The 22900-nt window shown below is 59.8% G+C and overlaps 2 protein-coding genes and 1 long non-coding RNA gene across 11 annotated transcripts in view; 1 reads left to right on the top strand and 2 right to left on the bottom strand.

The window, feature by feature from the left end:
• The window catches only part of SORCS2 (sortilin related VPS10 domain containing receptor 2), a 444813-nt gene that overhangs the window by 227262 nt on the left and 194651 nt on the right, over positions 1-22900 (bottom strand). The gene's annotated exons all lie outside the window — the stretch shown is intronic.
• On the bottom strand, positions 6725-8180 carry LOC116667704. Its single transcript, XR_004324698.1, has 2 exons — positions 8138-8180; positions 6725-6959 (listed from the first exon to the last, which is right to left on the bottom strand). It is a non-coding gene; the product is annotated as an uncharacterized LOC116667704 (long non-coding RNA).
• On the top strand, positions 17216-19986 carry PSAPL1 (prosaposin like 1). The gene is given in 2 exon segments (XM_006174494.2): positions 17216-17808; positions 17810-19986. Coding segments are annotated over 2 exon segments (1593 nt in total). The 5' UTR covers positions 17216-17439; the 3' UTR covers positions 19034-19986.

Consider the following 22900-nt stretch of genomic DNA (forward strand, 5'->3'; position numbering starts at 1 on the left):
CGCTGGGGAACTTCAGTCGGACAGTTTGTGCAGGTTCCTCCTTTCTGGGAGTCTCCCCTGCTTCCCTGAGGCCAGAGGCCCTGAGAGCAAAGGGCTGGCGAGGTCAGAGGGTGCCGGTTCCACAGGGCGGGGCCCCTGGGGCTGTCCGTGTGAGTCTGTGTGTGTGCGTACACCTGGGGGGCAGTGCCCCATCTTCCTTTTGGTCTATTTTGTATAAAGCAAGCACAGATAAAATGGTGAGATTTGATATCAGCCTAAAATATAACTTGTATGTGATTTGGACCTTTCCTGAAAACACCCCCACAGAGACAGCAGAGGTTCTGGGAACTGGTGGAGCATGTTGGGACAGCCTCCAGGCTCCTGATAGACGCGCCCAGGGTAAGAAAATCCATCTCACTGCCAGGAAGGTCCTGGCGAGCAGCGTCTCAGTCAGGGATCCTCTGGGGCAGCCCTGGGCTGGGGCTCCAGGCTGAGGGAGTGACAGCAGTCCCCTGATGCCAGCCTGAGTAGGGACCCCAAGGAGGAGGGCCAGGCCTGGAGCGCACTGCTGCTGGCAGCCAGCCTGGCAGCCGCATGCTCCTGGAGACGGGCAGGAGCTCGAGGTCAGCCTGGAATGGGGGCCGGTCCTGCCTCCTGCCCTTGAGAAGACACGGCCCCTTGAGCGTCTGTCCCCATCTCAGAGCCGGGCTTCTTGCCTTAGGGGGCCGGCAGGGACTGCACACCCACATCCCTAATGAGCTGCGGAGATGTGGGACAGCGGTCATGGGGATAGGTCCTCTCGGGTCCGGGCACTGTGCCCCTCAGCCTGGAGACCCCACGGGGCCTCCAGCTCCCACGGGGCCAGCCCAGGAGTCTGCTTGCTGGCAGTGGGCACAGGCGCCCCAACAGGCTGCTCAGACCGGCCTCCCCCAGACTCACCAAGCACCCCGGCGGGGATTCGCAGGGCCGCTGGGCGACTCCTGAAAAGGAGGAGGTGCACCGGGCGCTTCACCGGCAGCAGCCCGGCACCCTCGGGCGCTGAGGACACTGGGCTCCGCAGGGAGGCTCCAAGGGGGGCCGCTGACGTGGGTGGAGGATGTGGGCCTCCTCTCTGTCTGCTCTGCCAAGGCTCCAGGCCAGCGCTCACCCTGCTCGGCCCCGGCCAACCAGGGGTAGAGGCTGCCTGCTGGGTTCCTCTCCCCAGGGGGACAGCCACTGGCGAGTGTCCCTGATGTGGCCAGCTGGCATCACACAAAGGCTCTTGCACCCATCCAGGCCACGTCCCCGGGCACCCCAGCCCGGTCCTGTCTGTCCCTTCCTCTGCTTCAGGGGGTGACAGAAGAGGGGCTGGCCCTGAGGTGGCCCATCCAGAGGTCAGAGACTTGAGTCTATGCCAGGAAGTCAGATGCCCCAGGACAGCCATCCCAGAAACTCAGAGTACCCAGGGGTGACTGCCTGTCCCAGGGGCCAGGTGGCACTGCTGTGGGTCACAGTGAGCTCAGGAAGGCTCAGATCCAACCCCTGTGTGGCCCAGTCCAATGCCACAGTTGCGCTGCGCCTCTCAAGGTGAGACTTGGAGAACGTCCACTTTCAAATCAAGGCTCGCTGCCTAGCCAGTGGGAGTGACATCAGAGAAGCTTCTGGGGCTGCACCTTAGCGCCTCCAGACTTGTTGCCGCCCCTCCGTCCACCTGCTGCTAATCCCCCACTCGGACACTGCTCCACAGGCCGGAGCCCAGGTCCTCTCACCGGCCACCTGCCCTGTCCACCTCCACGCCTCTGCACACGCGGTCCCTCCTCCATCTCCTGCTCATCCTTCAGGGCTTCAGGTAAGCATCACCTCCACCAAGAAGCGTCCCAGGCAGGGCCCGCTGCCCTGGTGCCGGGGACCCCCTTGGCCCAGCCCTGGGTCCCGGAGCTGCCGCCCCACAGGTCAGTGGGCTTCTCTTGGGCCAGGACCATGTCAGAGCCACCCGATTTCTCTCAGAAGTCCTGTGCTTGAGGGGAGTAAAGTGCCACCCACCCAGGTCAGTGTGCAGGTTTGTTTTGGGGGTATCCCCTTCACCAAGACACCCCCAGCACGCAGGCCAGCGATCCCCCGCCCTGCCCTGGAGCCCAGGCCCCTCCTGCAGAGGCCCAGCACCAGGCCGGAGCATGTGACTCAAAACTAAAGCGCAAGGACTTTCCAGTGTCCCTTCCCGGCCTTCCTCCCTAAGCCAAGAAAGCTGAGCAAGTCAGGCAGAGACACAGAAGGAAAATGCATTTGGTGCGGCCCCTGCTGTGAGGCCCCCGCCCCAGACCCACATCTGTCATTTGCAATGACATCCATGGGGCACTGACTCACCGGTTGAAAGCTGCCTGGGGCCGGAGTGCCGCCCCTCGCCCACCCTTGGCTGGGCCTCTGCCGCCAAGGTCTGGCTCCTGTCTTTTCTGGAATAAAGTCGCCCGGCTCTAAGGCCAAACAGCACTGAGAAGAGAGGCCAGAATTTGGGCCGAACAAACAGGATGCTCTGGAAGAGAAACCACCCTCCAGGAAGGGAGGTGGGGTGTGCCAAGGAAATCTGCCTGCAGGCCTACTATGTGCTACCTTTGTGGGACACCTACTGTGTGCTGAGGTCCCCAAGCCCAGTGACAACAGGTGAGAGTGTTGGTACACAGGGCACCCCAGCCAGGCCACTGGGCATCAGTTTTGTCCACCTCTGCAAACCCAGGGTTGGGAAGTCTTCTGTTTGCATCAGCAAAGGTCCAAGCATTGGCACGAATAAGACCCGCTCCTGCTTTCCCCTTCGCATCCTGGTGGAGACGGAGCCGATGGTTCCAGAAACCAAATCCTCCTGGCAGAAGCACCTCCCATCCCTCTGCAGCCGGCTGCCCCTCTCCTACCACGGTTTCCGTCCTCCAAAGGTCCCTCCCCACCCACACACACCAGCCTATGGGTGGAAAACAAGAGTGGAAAAAAATGCATATAAAAGGAAGATTTGTCACTTGTCCTGCATGTAAAACAGAGGCCAGCTCCTTGGTAACCTCTGATTCCCTGGGCAGAAAGGAAGTATCTCATTTGGGAATCTCCATTCTTCATTCATTCATTCACCTCACAAACACCAGTGAGCACCTGTGATGGGCTGAATCATGCCCCCGAAATCCACACGGTCCTAACCCCCAGCACTGCAGAAAGAGGCTGTCATTAGAGATCAGGTCTTGGAAGAGGTAATTAAGGTAAAATGAGGTCACTGGGGTGGGTCCCCATCTAATCTGACTGGGTCCTTATAAGAAGTGGAGATTAGGACACAGACATGCACAGAGGGACGGCCACACGAGGGCACGGAGAGAAGACGGCCATCCACACCGAGGACAGAGGCCTCAGAAGAACCAGCTCGCCCTCACCTTGCTCTCAGACTCCCAGCCTCCAGGACTGTGAAACAAGTTTCTGTGTCATCCAGGCAATGCACTCTTACAGAGGCCCCGGAAAAATGACACAGCGTGTTTTCCCATCTTCTGCGGGGGGGAGTGTTAAACGGAACTTTATTGGGTGTGGGGGGTTCAGAGGAGGTCCATGAGGATGCCGTCCTCCGCGACGCTGGGCTGCAGCCCGGCTGGGGACCGGACCCCAGGGCACATACCACTCTGAGGGAGGTGGGGACGTAGGCAGAGGGAAAACCAGACCCAGGGCCTGTCTGCCGCCGAGGCCACCTACGCACCCAGAGGCCGCTCTGGGCAAGGGCGAGAGATCCCACGTGGATGGCTCTGGGTAGCGCGGGGCAGCTTCAGGGGGCGGGGGTGTTGTGTTAAATGCCCTGTGCCTCGGGGCCCACCTGGAGCCTCTCTGCTGTCCCTCAAGAACCTTGAACCTCCTGGGGAAATGCCCTATGTGTCCCAACTTTTAGGACTCACGGTCACTAAGACCCAGGAGGAACTGGTTTAGCCAGATGCAAGGCTGAAGCCAGCAGGCCCTGGCCGACTCTGGCCCAGGAGGGCGGCTCTGAGGGGCGGTCTGCAGCTGAGGGGCCTGACCGTCGGGCAGTGTCCGCGGTGGGCCAGGCTCCGGGCTTCCAGGGGCCATGATCAGCGCAGAGAGCGGGGGAGAGGAGTTGATCAGCCCCACTGTTTACTGAGAAACAAACAAGCCCCAGACTCTGAACTCCAGCTCTGCTTCTCACTAGCCACCTGTGGGCCTTTGAGAGTCACCTGATCCCTGGGCCTCAGCTTCCTCACCCGTAAAATGGGGTAATAATGTCACTAGGGCACCAGGCGGCAGCAAGGATGAAGGGCAGGGGTCAGAGGGGCCACCCCAGGCTCTGTGTGGGCGTCTGGCTCGCTCTGCTTTCTCCCAGACACCCAGCTTCGGCTGAAGAAACGGACACTCAGAGGGATGGGGGCCCTCCTGCGGCCGCACTGCGGGGGAGGGGGGCAGAGGAGGACTGAGGTGGAGCTGAGCCGAGACAGGCCGAGGGGCGGGTGCTGCCCGGGGCCTCATGGCCTCAGCCCTCTGCGGGGCAGCTGGGCTGGTGGGTGCGGGACCCGCTGGGGTTCTTACCTGTTTGTCAGCAGAAGCCACAGGGCACAGAGCCTCCTAGAGAGCTCACAGCAAGGTGGGCCCTCGGGGCGGGGAGGCGTTCGCAGAGGAGGGGTGGTCAGCCTCACCCTGTCTCTCCATCTCCTCTTTCTGGCTTTCTCTCTGTCTCCCTCCTTTCTGTCTCTGTCTCTCTGTCTCTGTGTCTCTCTCTCTCCATCTCTCTGTCTCTGACTCTCTGTCTCTCCCTGGCTGTCATACACAGACACATCCCTCAGGCACCTGCAGCACCAGTGGGGCCTTCGTGCTGTGTGGCAGGCCCTCAGGTGACAGGCAGAGCTCCCAAGCACAGACCGTCCACAGCCCCACAGCTGCCTCCTCACCTCCATGGCCTCAGCTCCAGCCTCGCCCCCTCCCTGCCTCACCCCCAGCCGCCTGCCTGGGCTCCCTGCCTCCATCTGGCCTTCTCACTCCTTGCAGCCCTGGGCCTGGGCCTGGGCCTCACAAGGCTGAGCCGGCCTGCTCCTGCTCTCAGCTCCTCCATGGCTCCCACTGACCTGGGGACAAAGCCCAACTCCCCGCAGCGATGGTTCATGCTCTGCCCAACCCAGCTTGGTCACAGGCCGCTGTGGTCACAGCTCAGCCGTCCACACCTTGGAGTTCGTCCTGCTCTGTGGTCCCACAGCTTCTGTTCCAACCGGGGTGTTGGATGTGCTGGGGCTCGGTCCCCTCACTGGCCTACACTCTAGGGCGGGGACAGTCGGGCCTGAGGGCTGGGGAGTCCTAACGCCCGGCACTGGGCCCGCACACAGGAGTGCCCTGTGGATATCTGTGGGTGCGTGGATCTGGACACCACCTCCCCTGGTCCTATAGGGAAACTGAGGCCCAGTGTGGCCCTGGCTCTGCCTCAGAGCTCCTGCTGGTAGGTGGTGGGGCCTCCCAGCCTCCAGGACAGGCTGCCTCTTCTGCTGAAGACCTGGATCTGGGCGCCAGGTCACTGCATTCATTCAGTCACCCACTCATTCATTCATTCCCTCCCTCACTCATTCACTCACTCACTCATTCCTTCATTCACTCATTCATTCACTCACTCACACGCTCACTCTGTGGCTGATGGACACCCCCAGGTGCCAGGCCCCTCCAGATGCTGGAACCATGGACAGCAGACAGGAGCGCCCTGGCTGGCCAGGGCGCGTGCATGTGTTGTGGGAGAAGCGGCCACAGCTTGGCTCATTAAGCCGAGGCCATGCAGCTGTTGTGAGAGGGGCTCAATGGGGTGAGGGTCTCCTGACTATGACTAGCAGTGGGTGCTGGGGGACCCTCACGTGGTGTGGGAGGCCTGAGTGTGCAGGAGCAGTGAACCAGGCTGCTTCTGAGCAGGCACGACGAGGAGACAGTCTCACCTGAAGCCCGACCACTACGGGAACCCCAGGGGCCCAGGGAAGGGCCAGGGAGCAGGGGCAAGGCTGCTCCCCCGTTTCAGCTGTGGTGGAGGTGGTCCCTCCGGTTTCTCTAATCCCTCCCCTTGGCTGGGGGGTAGCACCCACCAGTGTGACTCCGTGGAACCCAACTTCACCAGTGGCTCTCACGAGCCAGATAAGACCCTCCATCAAATCCCCCAGACACAGACGAGGACCCTGAGGCCAGGGAGGGCAGCATGCCTGAGGTCACATCCGGTCCGCAGATTCAGGACAAGAGCCCAGGTCTCGCAGCCTCCGCAGGCCCGGCCCACATCCCCCGTAGGACCCTCCATCACCGCCAACAGGAAGATGCAGCTGCCCCACACGTCCCGTGGGCCCCATTCTTTGGGTTGTTTGAAGGGTAAAAAGGAGAGCAAATGGTATTTGTTTAACTAATTTCAAGGCTCAGGAATTTCCAGATGTTCCCCCAATTCCCACCCCTCCACAACTGGCCCCAGGTGCCTTTCTCACACACTTCCCTCTGGGGGACAGAGGGCGGCTCCCTCGGGGATCCCTGGGTGTGGTGGAATTTCTGGCTGTCAAGGGCCTCCAGGGAGAAGGCCGTCAGATTCCTGGAAAACTGGAGCAATTTTCTAGGCCAAAGACCTCCAGAGTCAACACAGAAGCCACCTGAGAAGCTTGACCTCTGGGCCCAGCTGAGGAAGAGGATGTTGGGGAGGCTCCAGGGGGCCGAGCAAGGAGCCAGCCCACCTCCTGGAGCACCAAAGGCTTCATGAGTAGAGGGATGAATCAGTGAATCAATGAACGAACAAATGACAACTTCCAACATTTACTGAACACTGCGTCACGTACATCACCTATTGGAGCAAAACTCCATATTTCGAAGCCCACCTTCCACATACATGGATTAATTGACTTGGGAATTGTGCATCGATCCCTCCGTGGAAAACAGAACCTTTTCCAGGATGGGATTAACAAACAAAGAGAAGTGACCGAATCTAAGATGACAGCTGTGCACACACTGGCTGAACTTGCAGAGAGTGGCCGAACCTCTCTGAGCCTTACAGCAACCTCCCAAGGGGGAATCATCACCCCGGGATGTCAGCACAGCACCACCTGGAAACTTGCCCCAGGTCACCCATGGGTGGGCAGCAAAGCAAGGATGTGCATCTCGGTCTGTCTGTATGAGCTCTACGCGGCACTACTGTACACTTGCTGGGGAGGGGAGGGAAAGGAAGGAGGGAAGCAAAAATCTTCTTCTGAATACATGAACTTGAAGTCCAATCCTTCTCTCGGCCTGGCTGGCACCGGGCTCTGGAGCACACCTTGGCCACATCTAGTGACTCAGGAGATGCTCTGGGCTCCAAGCAGCAGTCCTGCCTCCAGAGGACCACACCTGAGATTCTGGGTGGCTTACGCAGACACCCCGGGAGACTCACACAAAGCTGTTGGCTGTGGGACTGGCCAAAATAGCAAAAAGGAAAATAAAAGTGGGAGCAGCAAAACACAGTGTCCCTCTGAAAGGAAACAGATCAACTGCAGCTTATCCATACAATGGAATCCCACCTGTCGACGGGGACTCATTTCACAAACACAGCGCGGAGTGAACAAAGCCAGCCGCAAGCAGAGACATCCAGCACGGACCAGTCGTGTAGATCTGGGGCACACGACATCATGGCATCCTTTATTTATGAACACAGATGGGGGCGGTGAAAGCAGGAGAACATGGATGAGAATGGAACACTTCGGGGGGAGTGTGGAGGTCCAGTGGAGGAGCGATGCCTCCGCTGTGTCTGCAATGCTTCACTTCTTTCCACATTCTGTGACACACATACAAGACGTTAACATCCGCCTAATGTCCCTGGATAAATAGGGGTCGGTTACCTTGGTCCCATGGCCTGAACCCTTTCGTGATTGCCATGTTTTCATGTTAGGATCCATCCCTGATGGCACCAGCAGCATCCTGGCAGGTGGCAGGAGCCGGGGTTCCTGTCCTGAGCCTGCTTCCTTGGCCACAGAGCCTGGAGGACCCCAGACGCTGACCCTGACCGCCACGTGCTGAAGCCCACCTTCCGCATACGTGGATTAATTGACTTGGAAATTGTGTACTGATCCCTCCATGGAAAACAGAACCTTTTCCAGGATGGGATTAACAAACAAAGAGAAGTGACCGAATCTAAGATGATGGCTGTGGACACAATGGCTGAACTTGCAGAGAGTGGCCGAACCTCTCTGAGCCTCAGTGTGCTCGTCTGTGGAATGGGTGAGTATGGGCACTGTGATACTGCCCCACAAGGTCACCCTGGAGCAGGAGTGATCTTATTTAAGGGGTGAGCAGCGAGCACAAGGCCCTGTGTGTCCTAACTGACCAGTAAAAGGGGAGACAAGCCATCGTGAGGGGGGTGTCTCACAAGCCAGAGCCCTGGGGACATCAGACCCCGACAGCTCTGTCCACCCAGCAGCTGCTCTGGGGGCCCAGAAAAGGGGCCTCTCAGCCTGACACCTCCATCCAGACATGTCAGCTGCTTCACACACTCCCACCCGAGTCTTCCAAAATAGAATGAGACCCTCTCCCTGGCCTGGGAGCTGCTCGGGACAGGGCAGAGCAGCGGCCAGTGGCCCTTCAGCCAGTAGAGGAATCTGCCTCGTCTCCCCTCTAAGGAGGGGTCTTCTGGCCCCTGGTGAGCTAGGCCCGTGTCCCCCCAGCCAGGTCCAGTCTCCCAGGAGAGTTCAAGCCTGTCCAGCCCAGCCCCACCGAAGCAAGGCCCTCCTGGCCCCCCAGTGCCCTGCCAGGCCATCTGGATGGAGGAGGACAGAATGATCTGAATCAGGGAGATTGGGCCCAGGCCTGGGAGCCTTTGCCAAGTTCCCCTCAGAGGCCAGGAGAACCCTGACCCCTGTCCGCTGGGCTGCCCTGGGATCCAAAGAGCCCAGTGTGTGGGGAGACACAGGAGGGTACAGTGTCCCCAGAGAGCCAAAGCTGCAGGGCCTGGGGACTCAGAAGGCGGCTTGCCTGGTTGGAACCTCGGCCTCAGCTGTCACTAGTTCTGTGACCAGCAAGTTCTGAAACCACACGATCTCACCTTAAGATAGAGCAGGCCCAGTGCCTCCCTCTGGGCTGGGTGGGGGGGATTACCTGGGGGTGGACTGGGTGGGCTCTGCCTGGCACCTGGCACAGGTGGACCCCCCACCACTCTGTGGGCAGGATGGAGGGTTGGGGTCTGGGGCCCTGCAGCATCCCCAGCTGCACCCTCAATGTCTATAAATACCAATGACAGTGGCTGTTATGGGTTGAACTGCTCCCTCCACCAGATTCACATATTGAAGTCCCAACCCCCAGTGCCTTAGAGTGGGGCCTTATTGGGAAACAGGGTCGTGGTAGACAGAACTGTTAAACGAGGTCCCACTGGAGCAGTGTAAGCCCTTAGTCCAACATGACTGGTGTCCTTACGAAAAGGAGGAAATGTGGACACAGACAGGCACCCAGCAAGGAGATCGTGTGACGAGGGAGACAGAGGTCGGGGCGACGCTTCCACCAGCTGGGGAACACCAAGGATCGCCAGCAAACCCCAGAAGCTGGGAGAGAGGCTGGGACGGCTTGTCCCTAGACCCGCCAGAAGGAACAGAACTTGCAGACACCCTGGGCTCGGACCTTCGGCCTGCAGAACTGGGAGACCACAGACCTCTGCTGTTCAGCACCTGGTCTGGTGCTTTGTTATGCGGCCCAGGGAACTAAGCCAGGGAGAGGAGGCGAAAGCCGTGCAAGCTCCGAGCTGGGTTCAGGTGAGAGAAATCAGGTCCCCCTGGGGGGTGGTCACCCCACAGTCCCAGGGTGGGGTGGGTGGGAGTTGGGCCCTTCCCTCTGGGACGCTGGTGAATCACTTGGTTAGAGGAGGAAACAGGGCTCTCTTTCCCTTCCCTTCCCTTCCCTTCCCTTCCGCACCTGCCTGCATCCTGCAGCCTTCGACCCCCGGTGTGTCCCCTTCCAAGAGCCCCAGCGCTCCTCCCCAGCACCCCTCAGCCCACGTGACCGGCTGCCATGCCCCTCATGGGGGTGGCCGGCACCGTCCCAACACACCCAGGACAGTCAAATCTTTAAATCCTTCCCACGCCCACCTCACCACCAGTCCTGGCTCCTTTCCCTGGTTGCCCAGCATGTTCTCAACCTCGGAACCTCAAAGACCACCCAGAGGCTGCGACCTCAACACTTTCACCCCGGCCTGGACCTCCTTGTTGAGCCCCGATGGCCTGTCCCTCTCTCACCCTGGTCACCTCTCTTCTGAGGTCACCATTGGCCTTCCCCCAAACCACTCCCTCCTGCTGGGACAAAGGCCGGCACTCGCGGGCCCATCATGCGAGCCTGGGCCTCCCCTCGTCCCCTGCTCCCCCGTCTCACCACCTGCAGTGACAGCCGGTCCTCAGTGCCCCTCCCTCGTCCTCCTCCACACCACGCCCTAGATCAGGCACCTGCCCCTCACCTGGATGTCACAACAGGCCAGGCCAACAGGTCTGCCTGCCTGAAGCTCCCTCCTCCAGACCAGCTTCCCAGGCAGTCAGGTCAGACATCAGCCTGGTCCCTGACCCCCTCTCACATTCCACATTCAAACGCGCAGTATATTCCATTGGCTCTAACTACAAACATGCGGAATCCAGAGCCATGACCCACCCTGCCTCTTGGGCCCTCACCTGGGTCTCACCTGGATTCCTGCAGCAACCTCCAACTCCTCCTGATCAGCTCTCCCTGCTTCCATCCCCAGCCTCCTTGCTGTTCCTGCACCCGCCTGCCACAGGGCCTTTGCACAGGCCAGTCCCTCTAGAGCACACGTCCCCTGGACACCTACCTGGCTCTTACCCAGGTTGAGTTTTCATCCAAATATTGTTGCAGGCAGACCACCCCCACTGATGATCCCACCCCCACCCCTAATTTCTCTCCCTCTCACTCACCTTCCCCATCTTATAACACCTACTTATGTATTATCATTGTTTAATTTCTCCTTCCTCCTATGAGTTCCAGGAGCACAGGGTTTCCTGTTTCACTAATTCAAATTAGAACAGCACTCAGGACAGAGCAGGGGATCAGTAAATCACTGCTGAACACATACAGGAAAGTGAAGCTAAACAGAGCCGGTGCTGGCTGCCTGCCCCTTGGAGATGGCTGTCTTTCCTCTTCTAAGAGCGAGGAGAACTCTGCCCATGTCACCTGCCTGCTCCCTTCGCCCAGGGAGATGAGATAACCTACTTCGCCTGCTGGGAGGGCCCTGCCAGCTCTCCCAGGCACTCTCCCACAGCCGCCTCCTGGGCCGGGCAGGCGAGCGGGCCTTTTTACGTTAAGACGATCCTGGAGCTGGAGCCTGGCCTGGGAAGGCGGGGCATGCCCCGCACAGGGAGGTGCGTGGGGAAAGCACCCATGTGCGCTTTCAGATGTGCCTTTCAGATGTGGGGAAGCTCCAGACTCGGCCGGAGGTGGCACAGGACCACCCAAGGCGCTGGGCACAGGGAGACAGTCAGCCCACGCCGGCATCCTGAACCCCAGTGGGCTCTCCGGGCTCCAGAGGCTTGTGTGTCTAAGCGCTGGACTCAGAGTCCCTGCGCCTTGGGTCTGCGCCCCTAAGTTTCCTGGCTTCTCTGGTCTCTGGTCTTAATGCCCGAATCACTGCGGGGCTACAGCTTCACAGCCTTAAGACAGGGCCCCTAAGTGGCTGGAACTGGGGGCCAGCGTGGCTGGAAGGCCCAGTGCCTCCCAGGGCTTTCGGGTTACAGGGACCAGGAACACTAAGGACTGTGTGTCCCGGAGCTGAAGTCCAAACCCTCTGAGACTTGCCTTGTGCTGAGAAGAGCTTTACAAACAGCACCCAGGGCCGGCACGTGGCAGGTGCCCCACCAACGCCCAGGTGCTTGGCCCGGACCCGAGATGCTCTCCACGCAGGGGTGGGCTCTCCGACCCAGGCTGTCCAGGTTTAAAGGTCAGGGTCAGCAGGCCAGAACCCTCTGCTGAGGATGGCATGAATCACATCCCCTAAACGACAGGCTTGAAGTCCTAACTCCTGGGACCTATGACTGTGACCTTATTTTGGAAATAAGATCTTTGTGGATGTAACTGGTTAAGACGAGGTCACATTGCATTAGAGTGGGCCCTAATCCAATGACTAATGTCCTTATAAGAAGAGGAAATCTGGATACAGAGAGACACAGGGAGAAGGCCACATGAAGACGGGGGCAGAGACTGGAGGGACGCTGCCCCAAGCCCAGGGACACCAAGGCTTACTGCCACCACCAGGACGAGGCAAGGGAGGAAGGGCCCTCCCCCAGAGCTCGGCCCTCCCAGCACTGTGATGTCAGACTCTGGCCTCCAGAGCTGGCATTGCCGGGGGCACAGTCTCTTCCCTCTGTTGTTACCATGAAGCCGAGACCTCAAGGTGGACCTCGGAGGGCAGCCATTCCCAGGTGGGGAGTCAGGTTCAGCTGGAGCAGGAAGTGCCCAGGGCCCCCGCCCACATCACACATCCATGAAATGATGATCACCCTGTAGCCAGCGACTCCCTGCGAACCCTACGCCTCCACCCCTCCAGGAGCACCTGTGTCTCAACATGAGGGGAGGAGGGCAGGTGGTGCTGCTCCGGGCTCGGCCGACTTGCCCATCCAGCTCCTCTCTGGGGCTCAGGGGTGAAATCTGATCCTCACCAACCCTGTGTTCAGCGGATGCTCTGATTGGACCCTCCCGGCATCTGCTCATCTCAGCCCTGCTCAGGAATCCCACGGCCCCCTCTCCTGCCCCTTAACTCTTCCAGGCTCACCCACGCACCCACACCTGTTGGGTCAGGTTTGAGTCCTGGCCTCCCACTTGGCTCCCTGGCAACCCTCACCTCGCCTTGGCCGCCTCCACTCACTGCCTGGCTCTGCCAGCCCACCCTCGGCTGCTGTGACGCAGACCCCAGGCCTGGCTGCGGGGCCAGGGCTCGGCTCCCCGGGGTCTCTGTGACCCTGGCCTTGGGCTACCTGCCCACGCCCCTCACCTGAGTGCCCTCTCTCCCCCAGACCTCACAAAGATGGTACCTGGATAAATCCTACCTTGACCTTCTCAGAAGCAACAAGTGCCTCTTCTGCGGAGCTCAGTGGCTCAAGAGGCCTGTCCAGCCTCTCTCTCCGAGGCGCTGGCTGGCCTCCCCGACCGCGGTGCGCACCCCCACCACCTCTGCCCCTGCCCTGCCTCCCGCCTGGGGTGCTTCCCCTGGGTGCCCACTTCATCCAAGTGCTGCGCTCGCACCAGCTTCCCAGGGAGACCCGGGGGCCACCGGGCCAGGGGAGTGCCCGCTTCTCCAGCCCGCTTCCGCCCTCTCCCTGCTCCACGCCACAGAGCCCGTTCCCACCTGGCCTCAGCCGGGCCGCGGTCTGTTCCCGGGACCTGAACGTCGGTCCCTCCTCCCACCCCAGTGAGCCCCAGATCGCAGCAGGGGTGGCAAAAATACGCGGGAAATGAGCGACTGCGCGGATCCCACCCTTGGCCGGGTGGTGCAGGGGGTCCTGGGCAGGGACAGGAGTGTCACCCAGAAGAGGCAGGGAGGGCAGAGAGGGACAGTGGGCCGCCCTGGGGGAGAGCATCGGTATCAGCCCCAGGCAGAGCCCAGTGGGATGAAGGGAAGGGCCAGGAGGTCGGAGAAGCCGGCACGCCTGTGCTCAGAGTGCAGAGCAGGCTGCAAGCCCTGCCAGGCTGGAGCCCCTGCCACTCTGTGTGGGCAGTAGAGTGAGCAGCTGTCACCGTGTACCCAGGCAGCTCCTTCCCACCCACACGGCAGGGCGGCCTCGGGGACTGATGCTGAAATGCGGGCCTGAGGGCCGGGCAGAGTGCTGAGAAATGGGCCGTGTCTTCTGTGCTTTGTGGCATCAGAATCCTCCTGGTTCCCTCCCTCTCCGAGCTGGGCCTCCGAGCAAGGGGTCAGCAGCTTCTTCCTCACCTCCTCTGCTTCCCTTCCCTGACCCTGGCTCCACTTAAGGGTCCCACCCACAAAATGCTACCTCCCATCCCACTGGGACCAGACTTGTCTTTACTTGGGAAGAAAAAATAAACAACTTCCAGATAGATTTTTTTTTTTAAACAAGTGGTATTTATAAAAAAATACAGCAAATGCTGCCTTTTGTTAGACGGTGGGTGGTAGGCAGACACACGGCGTGTCATTTCCGGCATTTTCTGTGGGGAGAAATCAGGGTAATGTGGAGCAACACTGCTGGGGTGACGCGGCCTCGTGCCGCCACGCCAGTGCCACCTCCGCCTGCAGGGCCCCCCCAGCAGTCCTGCCCTATGTGCCCACCCAACAGAGACGCCCACTCTGTCCCAAGAATGTACAGAGCAGCAACTAGCGCTCAAACGACCCCAGACTGGAAGTGCCCGATGCCAGCCACAGCGATAAGGAGACAGCGGCAGATGGCGCAGGGGACTCCGCCCAGCGGCGAGGCGCCGGGAGCTGCGGGGACGGCAGGGCTGGCTCTCGGAAGGACAGTGAAAGCAGCGGACACTGGGAGAGCCTGGCACCGATTCCACTACTGCCTGCTCAGAAACAGGTGAGACTAATCTACGGTGAGGAAGACCAGACAAGCACTCACTCTGGCTGAGGGGTGACGGGGAAAGGGCACAGGAGCCTTCTGCCTCTCCATGGGCGTGCTTTACACACGTGTGTGTATTTGCCAGAAAATACTGCATTGCACAGTTATGAGGTGTGCATTTTGCTATATGTAAATTTTATCAGTAGGCTAAAGACAAATGTATACAAATACAGAAGTCTAGTGAGTAGGTTTTACTTTTCACGGTGGCAGGTGTTAGATTTTCTGAAACTACATTTTTAGATTTTAGGGTTCAGCAAATGAGTATGTTAAGGTTAATGGGAGCCAAACTCCTCACTGTTGGGCAAGGAAATTAAAAATACAGAAAAGGAGAAAACTAGAATGTTGCCTAAGCTGTCATTACCTAAGGATCAAAGTAAACTCACAGTCTTATGAAGACATATGACAAATGGTTGCTGTGTTACATGTACGTGTGTCCACATGTATGTGCAGATCTGTTTCTACATCTGTGAATGTCTGCTTCTCTACTTCTATGTGAACACATCCTCCCTCCCTCTCTCTTCCTTTACCCCTGTCAGTAAGAGGTAAGGTGTTCACTGCTCTGTTCACCAAGACAGCCTAGATGTAATGACACCACAGTAACAATGAGCACACCTAGTGTCTGGGTCTTGGTTTCTAAATACCATTGCCCTTGGCGAGCAGGCTGATTCCATGGCTGGTTCAAGGAAAGCACAAGACGAGACTGGAACAAGTCTTGTGCCATTAAGTACAGAAGTGCCCCAAGAATGGTGGACACATGTCAGAAACACAGGCCAGCTCATCGGGCTGTGGGGGACGGGCACACCCGCCATGGAAAACCGTCTGTCGGTGTCTACTGGACACCTGCACGCTGACCCCCACAATTCTGCTCCTCAAGAAAACCCAGTAGAGATGGGGAGACACGTGCGTTCCTAGACATGAATAGAAATGTTTGGAGCAGTGTCACCCACGCTAGCCCCAACCCAGATGTGACTCAAATGACCACAGAGGGTAGGAGAGATAAATAATGAATTCATCTGATGGATTCCACGCAGAAATGAGAATGAAACAGCGCAGACGAATCTCATAGGTGCAATATTGCACCTAAGAAGCCAAAATAGTCTGATTTGGGGCAGCGGGTGGGGGCAGGGGCGGGGGGGCAGGGCAGAGGGGCAGTGGGGGGGCGGGGCAGAGGGGCAGCTGGCAGGTGGGCGGGGGGGCTGCCCAGAATCGTCAGATGTTCTGTCTGGATCTGGATGTTGGCTCGGTTTGTGAATCTTCACTGAGCTGAGCACTTACAATCTGTGCCTTTTCCTGCTTACATGAAATATTTTAATAAAAATTAAAAAATTAGAAAGTCCCAGAGAGAAGTCTCTTACATACTTTTTATAAAAAAAAAAAAAACAGTCCAGTGTCTCATCAGTGGGGAGAGCGCCCCGGGCCTCCGGGGCGGGCAGCGTCGTGGGGAGAGGACCAAGGCAGCAGTCCTGAGGGCCAAGCGGGGGGCCGGGCCACCCGGCGGGGGCCTGCCACAGGCCTGCCCACACTTTGGGCAGGGCCTCCTGCTCGCTCAGCCCTGTGCCCGCAGTCCTCGTAGGACGAGAGTGGGTGCTCTGGAATTTCAGGCGATGCGCTGAGTGAAAAGCAGGTGCACAAAGAGGGTGTCGAAAGGAACCAAGCCCTGCCTTCCCCAGGCCCCCAGGCCCCCAGCTCTGCCTCTGCAGATGAAGCCCAGGAGCGGCCAGCTGCCATCCCCGCACCTGAGTGCCCAGGGCCACCTCATCCCTAAGGCTGCCCCTCCTCTGGTCCAAAGGAACCACGGTCCCGGGGGCGGTGCAAAGAGCTCAGCACGTCCCGTTTTCCATGTGCTCTTCCCAGCCCAGCCCCCGACCCCAAAGGCGGATGGAACAGCCTAGTCTCGTCCCTCCACCGAGGCCGCTGCAATCTGGGGCCCAGGGCCTGACCCACATACCTGGGGGTGCAGTGGCCCTGCTGGACACTCAGAGCCCCAGAATCTGAGAGGGGGCACCATGCAAGGGGCTCACACCCTTGGGCTCCTGACCTGCCCACCCTGGGGAGCTCAGCAGGCATGCTGAGCCACATGGAAATCAGGCCACAGGTGAGGCTGGCTCCGGAACTCTCCATCTCACAAACAGGATCCAACTCAGGACACCTGTGTGTATCTGCCCAGTGCTGACTCTCTCGCCTGATAATTGTTTTAAAGACTAAGAAAGAAAAATAATGAGATAACAAGTGACACAGGAATGAAACAATCTTCCTATCGACTGTGGACCAGCCCACCCTCGGCCACGGTTCCTGAAGGAAGAAGCTGACTGGGCCCAGGACCCGGTTTTCTGCCAGCTTTCCCACATGTGGCTGTCCGGGGAGGCACTCCCATCACAGATGAAGACACGAAGGTGCCCCACACAGCACCGCTGGCGAGTGCCAGGGCCAGGAACAGGGCTGGCCAGGCAAGCCACTTCAAGGCCGAGTACAGAAAATAGCAGCTTCGGTGGTTACCAGTCGTTAAAGTCACTTAATCTTCTGGCATGAAAAGGACAGAATGCCTTTTGTATCCCCCAAGAGACTCAAAGTCCCCTCCAAGAGTCTCATATTCTAGGAGGGGACCCAGCCAGGAGAGCAAGTCAGGACAGGACAGTGAGCCCTGGGGAAGCTGCCGCCGCCCAGGAAGGGGGCAGGTGGGCTTCCAAGAAAGGGGTCTTTGAGCTGGATGTTGAAAGATGGATGAGTTTCCCCAGGAAGATGGGAAAACGGTTTTCCAGGTAGAAGCGACCCACACCAGGCTGTGGGGAACCAGGGTGATGAGTCAGGCTGCGGAGGTGCCAGGAGGGCAGGACCGCCCTGTGCGGCTGCTCAGGGGCCAGGTGGGACGGCTGGGTTTATAGCGCCAGCTGGGCGGACAGGCACAGTGGAGCCGGCCGAGCGACCACGCAGCATGCTCTGTGCGCTGCTTCTCCTGCCCGGGGTCCTGGGCGCTGCCCTGGCCGGCCCCCTCTCTGGCCCCGAAGAGTGTGCAAAGGGCTCAGCAGTGTGGTGCCAGGACCTGCAGGCAGCAACGAGGTGCGGGGCCGTGGAGCACTGCCGTAGCACCATCTGGAGCCAACCCGCCACCAAGTCCCTGCCCTGTGATGTGTGCCTGGATGTGGCGGCTGCCGCCAGCAACGGGCTGAACCCCGATGCCATGGAGAATGACGTCCTGGCTTTGGTGATGAAGACCTGTGAGTGGCTGCCCAGCCAGGAGTCCTCGACCAAATGCAAGCAGATGGTGGACGTCCACCACTTGGCCATCCTGAGCTTGCTCCGGTGGGGCCCCCAGCAGCGGCCCTGCACAGGTGTGTGCGGCTCTCACCCTCTGTGAGCCACTGCAGAGGCACCCAACCACTCTGGGGCCGCTCTCAGAGGAGGACACGTCCCAGGTGGTGGCCCCATTCATGGCTAGTGGGACCCTCAGCTTCCACCCATCGCGGATTCCTGAGTGCCAGGACTGTGTCCAGCTGGTCACCCGGCTCCAGGATGCTGTTGGGCCCAATCTGTCCAACTTGGCAGAGGTGACCACACAGGAGCAATGTGAGTCCCTGGGGCAGGGCCTGGCTCTTTTTTGCAAGAACTACATCCACCGGATTTTTGCCTCTACTGGGCAAACCCTGAGGTTTATCCCACCGAATGAGATCTGCAGGAAGGGGGGCTTCTGTGAGGAACCTAAGACACCGGCCCACTTGGCTCATGTGGCTGCTGTGGATGGGGTCCCTTCCCTGGAGCTGGCATCTCCGAGGGAGAAGAGCGAGGTCCAGATGACGGCTGGCGTGACCTGTGACCTGTGTCTGCAAGGGGTCCAGGAGCTGGACCAGTGGCTGAAAAACAACAGCACCAAGACCCTCATCAGCCAAGCCCTGGAGCGCGTGTGCTCAATGCTGCCCACTCCCATAGTCCGGGAGTGCATCACCTTGGTGGATGCCTACAGCCCCTCCCTGATGGAGCTCCTGGCCTCAGTCACCCCGCAAAGGCTGTGCACAGCCATCCGGCTGTGCGGCAGACGCAGGCTGGCCCGGTCAGTCCCCGAGGCCCAGGCAACCACGCTGCGCCCCCTGCTGGACAAGGAGGACCAGGGCAGCTTCTGCAGTGGATGCAAGAGGCTGCTCGGCGTGTCTGCCCGCAACCTGGAGCGTAAGAGCACGGTGTCCGGCATTCTGAAGGCCTTCAAGGGCGGCTGCAGCATCCTGCCGCTGCCCTATATGATGCAGTGCAACCGCTTCGTGACCGAGTACCATCCTGTGCTCGTCCAGACCCTCATGGAAGTGATGGACCCTGAGGCCCTGTGCATGAAGATGGGCGCCTGCCACGTCCCCAGGACCGCGCTGCTGGGCACCGACCAGTGCGTCTTGGGCCCCAGCTTCTGGTGCCGGAGCCCAGAGGCGGCCGAGATGTGCGGCGCCGTGGAGCACTGCCAGCGCTACATGTGGAAAGAGAAGCCCTTCTACGCCGGCAACACGCGTGACCCCAGCGTGCCGAGACCCGATGCCGGCCAGTGACCCCGGGGAGGCCCTCATCTCCCTGAATCCCGCAGGGGCCCCACGAGGGGGAGCTGTCCCCATCCCCATTCCACAGATGAGAAACTGAGGCTCCAAGCAGGGAGGCTCAAAGCAGCAGGGCTCTGTCTTGACCCCTGGCCCCCGGCTCTGCCCTTGCATGTGCCTCTGAATGGACTGAACGTCTGGATTGCGCCACCCCCACCCCCGGCCAACAGCCCCGTCTCCGTCACTGTGCTGGTGTGGACGGTGTAGGGGGGCCTGGCAGTGGCCTCTGGTGCCCCTTCTTCACCTGGCTAAGGGGGTCCTGGCTGGGGTGAGCGGTGGAAGGGGCAGAGGGCAGGTAGCAGCCCAACCTTCTTGTCAAACAGCTGGGGTGGGGGTGGCTAGGTCTCATCCACAGCCACCGTCAAGCCAGAGCTGCTCAACCTGGGGCCCTGAGGGTGACCTCAAAGGTGCCTATGAGGCGTGTCTGTGGACCTTCGTGGGCAGGAGGCTGGGGCCTAGACCACATGCTGTGCGGAGTTCTTGGGCTCAGAGAAGTCCTCCCGATGCCTCTGCCCACTGCAGGGCTCTCTCCCTGTACCCCAGACTCCTGCCCAGACGGGAAGCCTGGGTTGTGCTCCAAGTAAGGAGAGGCAAATGTGTTGGCAAAGAGCCCACAGGGCCAGCCCGGGGGGTCGGGGGTGGCTTCTGGGGGCCGCGGAGCAGCACAGGCAAATGCGGCCGGGCAGTGACAAGCAGACCCCTCCACCTGTCGGAGCCTCAGTTTTCTGATCTGTAGAATGGGGGTGATCACACCTGTCTCTTGGGGACGCTGAGACAGACTATTTGAGGAGGTGTCCTCAAGCTTCTTCCCCTCCAAAAAGACCAGCATCCATCGATCTGCTGGGACCAGCAGAACCCAGCACAGGGGTCCCCAGCAGGTACTGAATAAATGGCAAGCTTTCCCCAAATGGCATTTGCTGTGTTTTCATTCTCACGAGGTCCTGGTCCACAAGCTGTGGCAGCACCTCCTCTTTCTGGCCTCGCCCAGGAGTCCCCTCCTCCAGGAAGCTTTCCTGAGGCTCTGGGCCCGGTTTAGGCACCCGCTGTGGTTTCCCCTCATGCCACAGTGTCATCATCGGCCTCCCCAGCACACTGTGACCCCCTTGGGGATGGCCACAGGGTGTGAACCCTGCTGAGCCTCGTGCCAGCACAGGGCTGGCGCACAGCAGGTGCTGAAACATTTGTGGGATGTACACAGGAGTGTTTCAGCCCAGCGGTCGCCTTCAGATGAATTCATCTGGAACAAGAGAATTGCCCAGGTCTGGGTTAAAAGAGACCTGCGTGGGTGCTCTTTTCTGCGAGGCCACACCTGAGCTCTTAGGCAACTATCCTGGGCCATCGCCCCAGGAAGACGGGTACGCTTGGCCTGAGACTCCTCAGTGAGGGTGCCTGGTGGCTGGGCCTGGGCCCACCGGTCAGCCCTGTCCAAGATAAGGGCTGGTGGTCGTGCTGACCACCCACCTGAGGGCCTGGACATGAGCACGAGAGGCAGCTGGTGTCAGATTCCAAAATACGGATGGCTTGTGATCGACAGACATGCAAACTGTTGGACTGGGCACAAACCACGTCTTGGGGAATAGCCACAGAGGCTGGCGGTCTGCCAGCGTGCGCCCTCTCTGGGGCTGGATGGAGCTGCGGCCCCTCATCTAGCCTGTCTGGGGGAACACCTGACAGTTGTGTGACAGCTCACAGCTTCCTGGGACGTCACTGGTCACACATGGTCAGCCTGGGCAAGGCCAGGTAGGGTGAGCACCACGTCTCACAGGTGACCCATCCATGCAGAGCTGAGACGCTATCCCATCCGCCTTCCCCCCACCCAGATCCACCTGCGGCAGGTGATCAGGGAGGGGTCTCCACATGCCCCTTCTCTCTGCCTACCCCACTCCCAGGCCTGGGAACCTTCTGCCCTCACCAACCCATTTCAGAGCTACCACTGCACATGGGCCCAGCCAATGCACTGTGCATGTTGGTCTCACCTACCAAGGGCTTCTTCCTATGTGACCCTAGGAGGCACAGCCCCGAGAGAGCTTGGCCTGGCTTCACTTCTCACCCTCAGAACCACCTTGAGAGAGGCACCATTATCACCCCATTTCACAGAGGCAGAAACAAAGGACAGAGAGGTTCAATAATTGGCCCAAGGTCACACAGCCAGTAGGCAATGGAGCCAGGAGTCCAGCCCAGGCAGAAGCAGGTTCTAGGCCCTGTGTTCCTGACCCCACATCCTCTGCACCCGAGAGGCTGGAGTTTAAGTCCTGACTCCACCACTCCACGGCCTGGGCCTCAGTTTCCCATTCCTAAACGCGTCCTCAGCAGGACTGCTGACAACATATGAGAAGGGCCAGGTCAAGGAGGGGGAGCTTTTAAAACCTCCTGCTCCCCCTGAGTGTGTCTTTCTGCATCTCTAGCCTGCCCCTTAAAATATGTTTCACTGTTTTCTTTTTGCATATCTTCCTCCTAAGATGCATTGAAATTCCTAGATCTGATACGGCTGATTTATTTTCCCCAAGTGAGCGTCTTAACCACTCTCGGCTGCTGTTTGCTTATCATTTCCCTCATCAAATTCCTTTTCGATTAGAAAGCTGGGGGAGCGGGTGGCTGAGCTGCTTGCTGCGGCTGAGGCCGTGAGAGTGAGCACGCGGGGCGCCGGGACACCGGCCGCGGGGAGCCCACCCAGGTCTCCACCAGGCCGATGGACAGCATCGGGGAAGCGCTCGCTCAACATGAATGCTCGTTACTTCACCATCGCCCCCAGACCTCTAGGCATAGGGTGTCTTGAAGGTGTGTGGCTGTGCCCACACTCACATCGGCACAGATGGTCTGCACAGAGCCCAGAGTCAGGGCTGGGCCAGCCCCAACTTGCCAGAGCTAGGGCGGGAAAAGCAGGCCAGCCCTCCTCCCTGCGCCTCCCTCTGCCTCAGTCTCCTTGTCTAGGAAATGGCCCCAGCCACCCCGAAAACAACCCTGGCAGTGGAAGTGCCTCACACGCCTGCCCCTCGGGGCCCGCCTTCCTCCATCGCCCTGCCCCACCTGGTCTGTCCTCTCTGAGGGTCCCCGTGTCACCTCCCCGTGAGGTCAGGTCTGGTTGGGTCCCCCCCAGCACCTCCTAGTCCTGCTCCCAGCTCACCGTCTGCTTTAGCCGTCACCACAGGGGACCACCCGTGGGGTTCACTTCTCTATCTCATCTGTGGTTTGTCTCCCCTTGGGCAACGTAACCTCTGGGGGCGGGCAGGGATTTTGCCTCAGTGGTCCCCGCTATGTTCTCATCTCCCACAGCGGAGCCACTCAGAACGGGGCCCTGTGAGTGCCAGGTGAAGCAGTAAACGCTGGCTCTACGTGCCTGTCTTCAGTCTAAAACTCCCTCTGGTCTGGGCGGGGACCGCCAGTGCTGAGCGCCTCCGTGGAGTCACATGGTTCTGAAAAGGCCCAGCCACGGCCAGCCCCAACCCCAGGTTTAAAATATGGACAGTCTAGCCTTCAATTAATGAAAGTGAATCACTTCTGCTTAGTCCCAGCTGCCTTCTCAGGGACGCTATGCAAATAAGAATGTCCTCCATGGCCTGGGGGAGGCCATGGCCAGGTGGGCTGCGTCCCGAGGGCCCACGGCTGACAGCGGGCCTGGGCCTGGGTGTGCGAAGGTGCTCACTTCCCCCAGAGAGCCCTCCAAGCGGCCCCCCGGGTGGGGGCGGCCCTGCCCCTCTGGCGGCATCTATCCTCGTCCCCACCGGGACGGTCACTGTCAAAGGCAGTCCGGTCCCCGAATCGCCAGCACTCAGGAGCTCAGGAGGGGTGGTGGGCGGAGGGCAGGAGGCCACCCCAACTTGG

Source organism: Camelus ferus, chromosome 2, assembly GCF_009834535.1.
Source record: "Camelus ferus isolate YT-003-E chromosome 2, BCGSAC_Cfer_1.0, whole genome shotgun sequence".
Lineage (NCBI taxonomy): Eukaryota > Metazoa > Chordata > Mammalia > Artiodactyla > Camelidae > Camelus > Camelus ferus.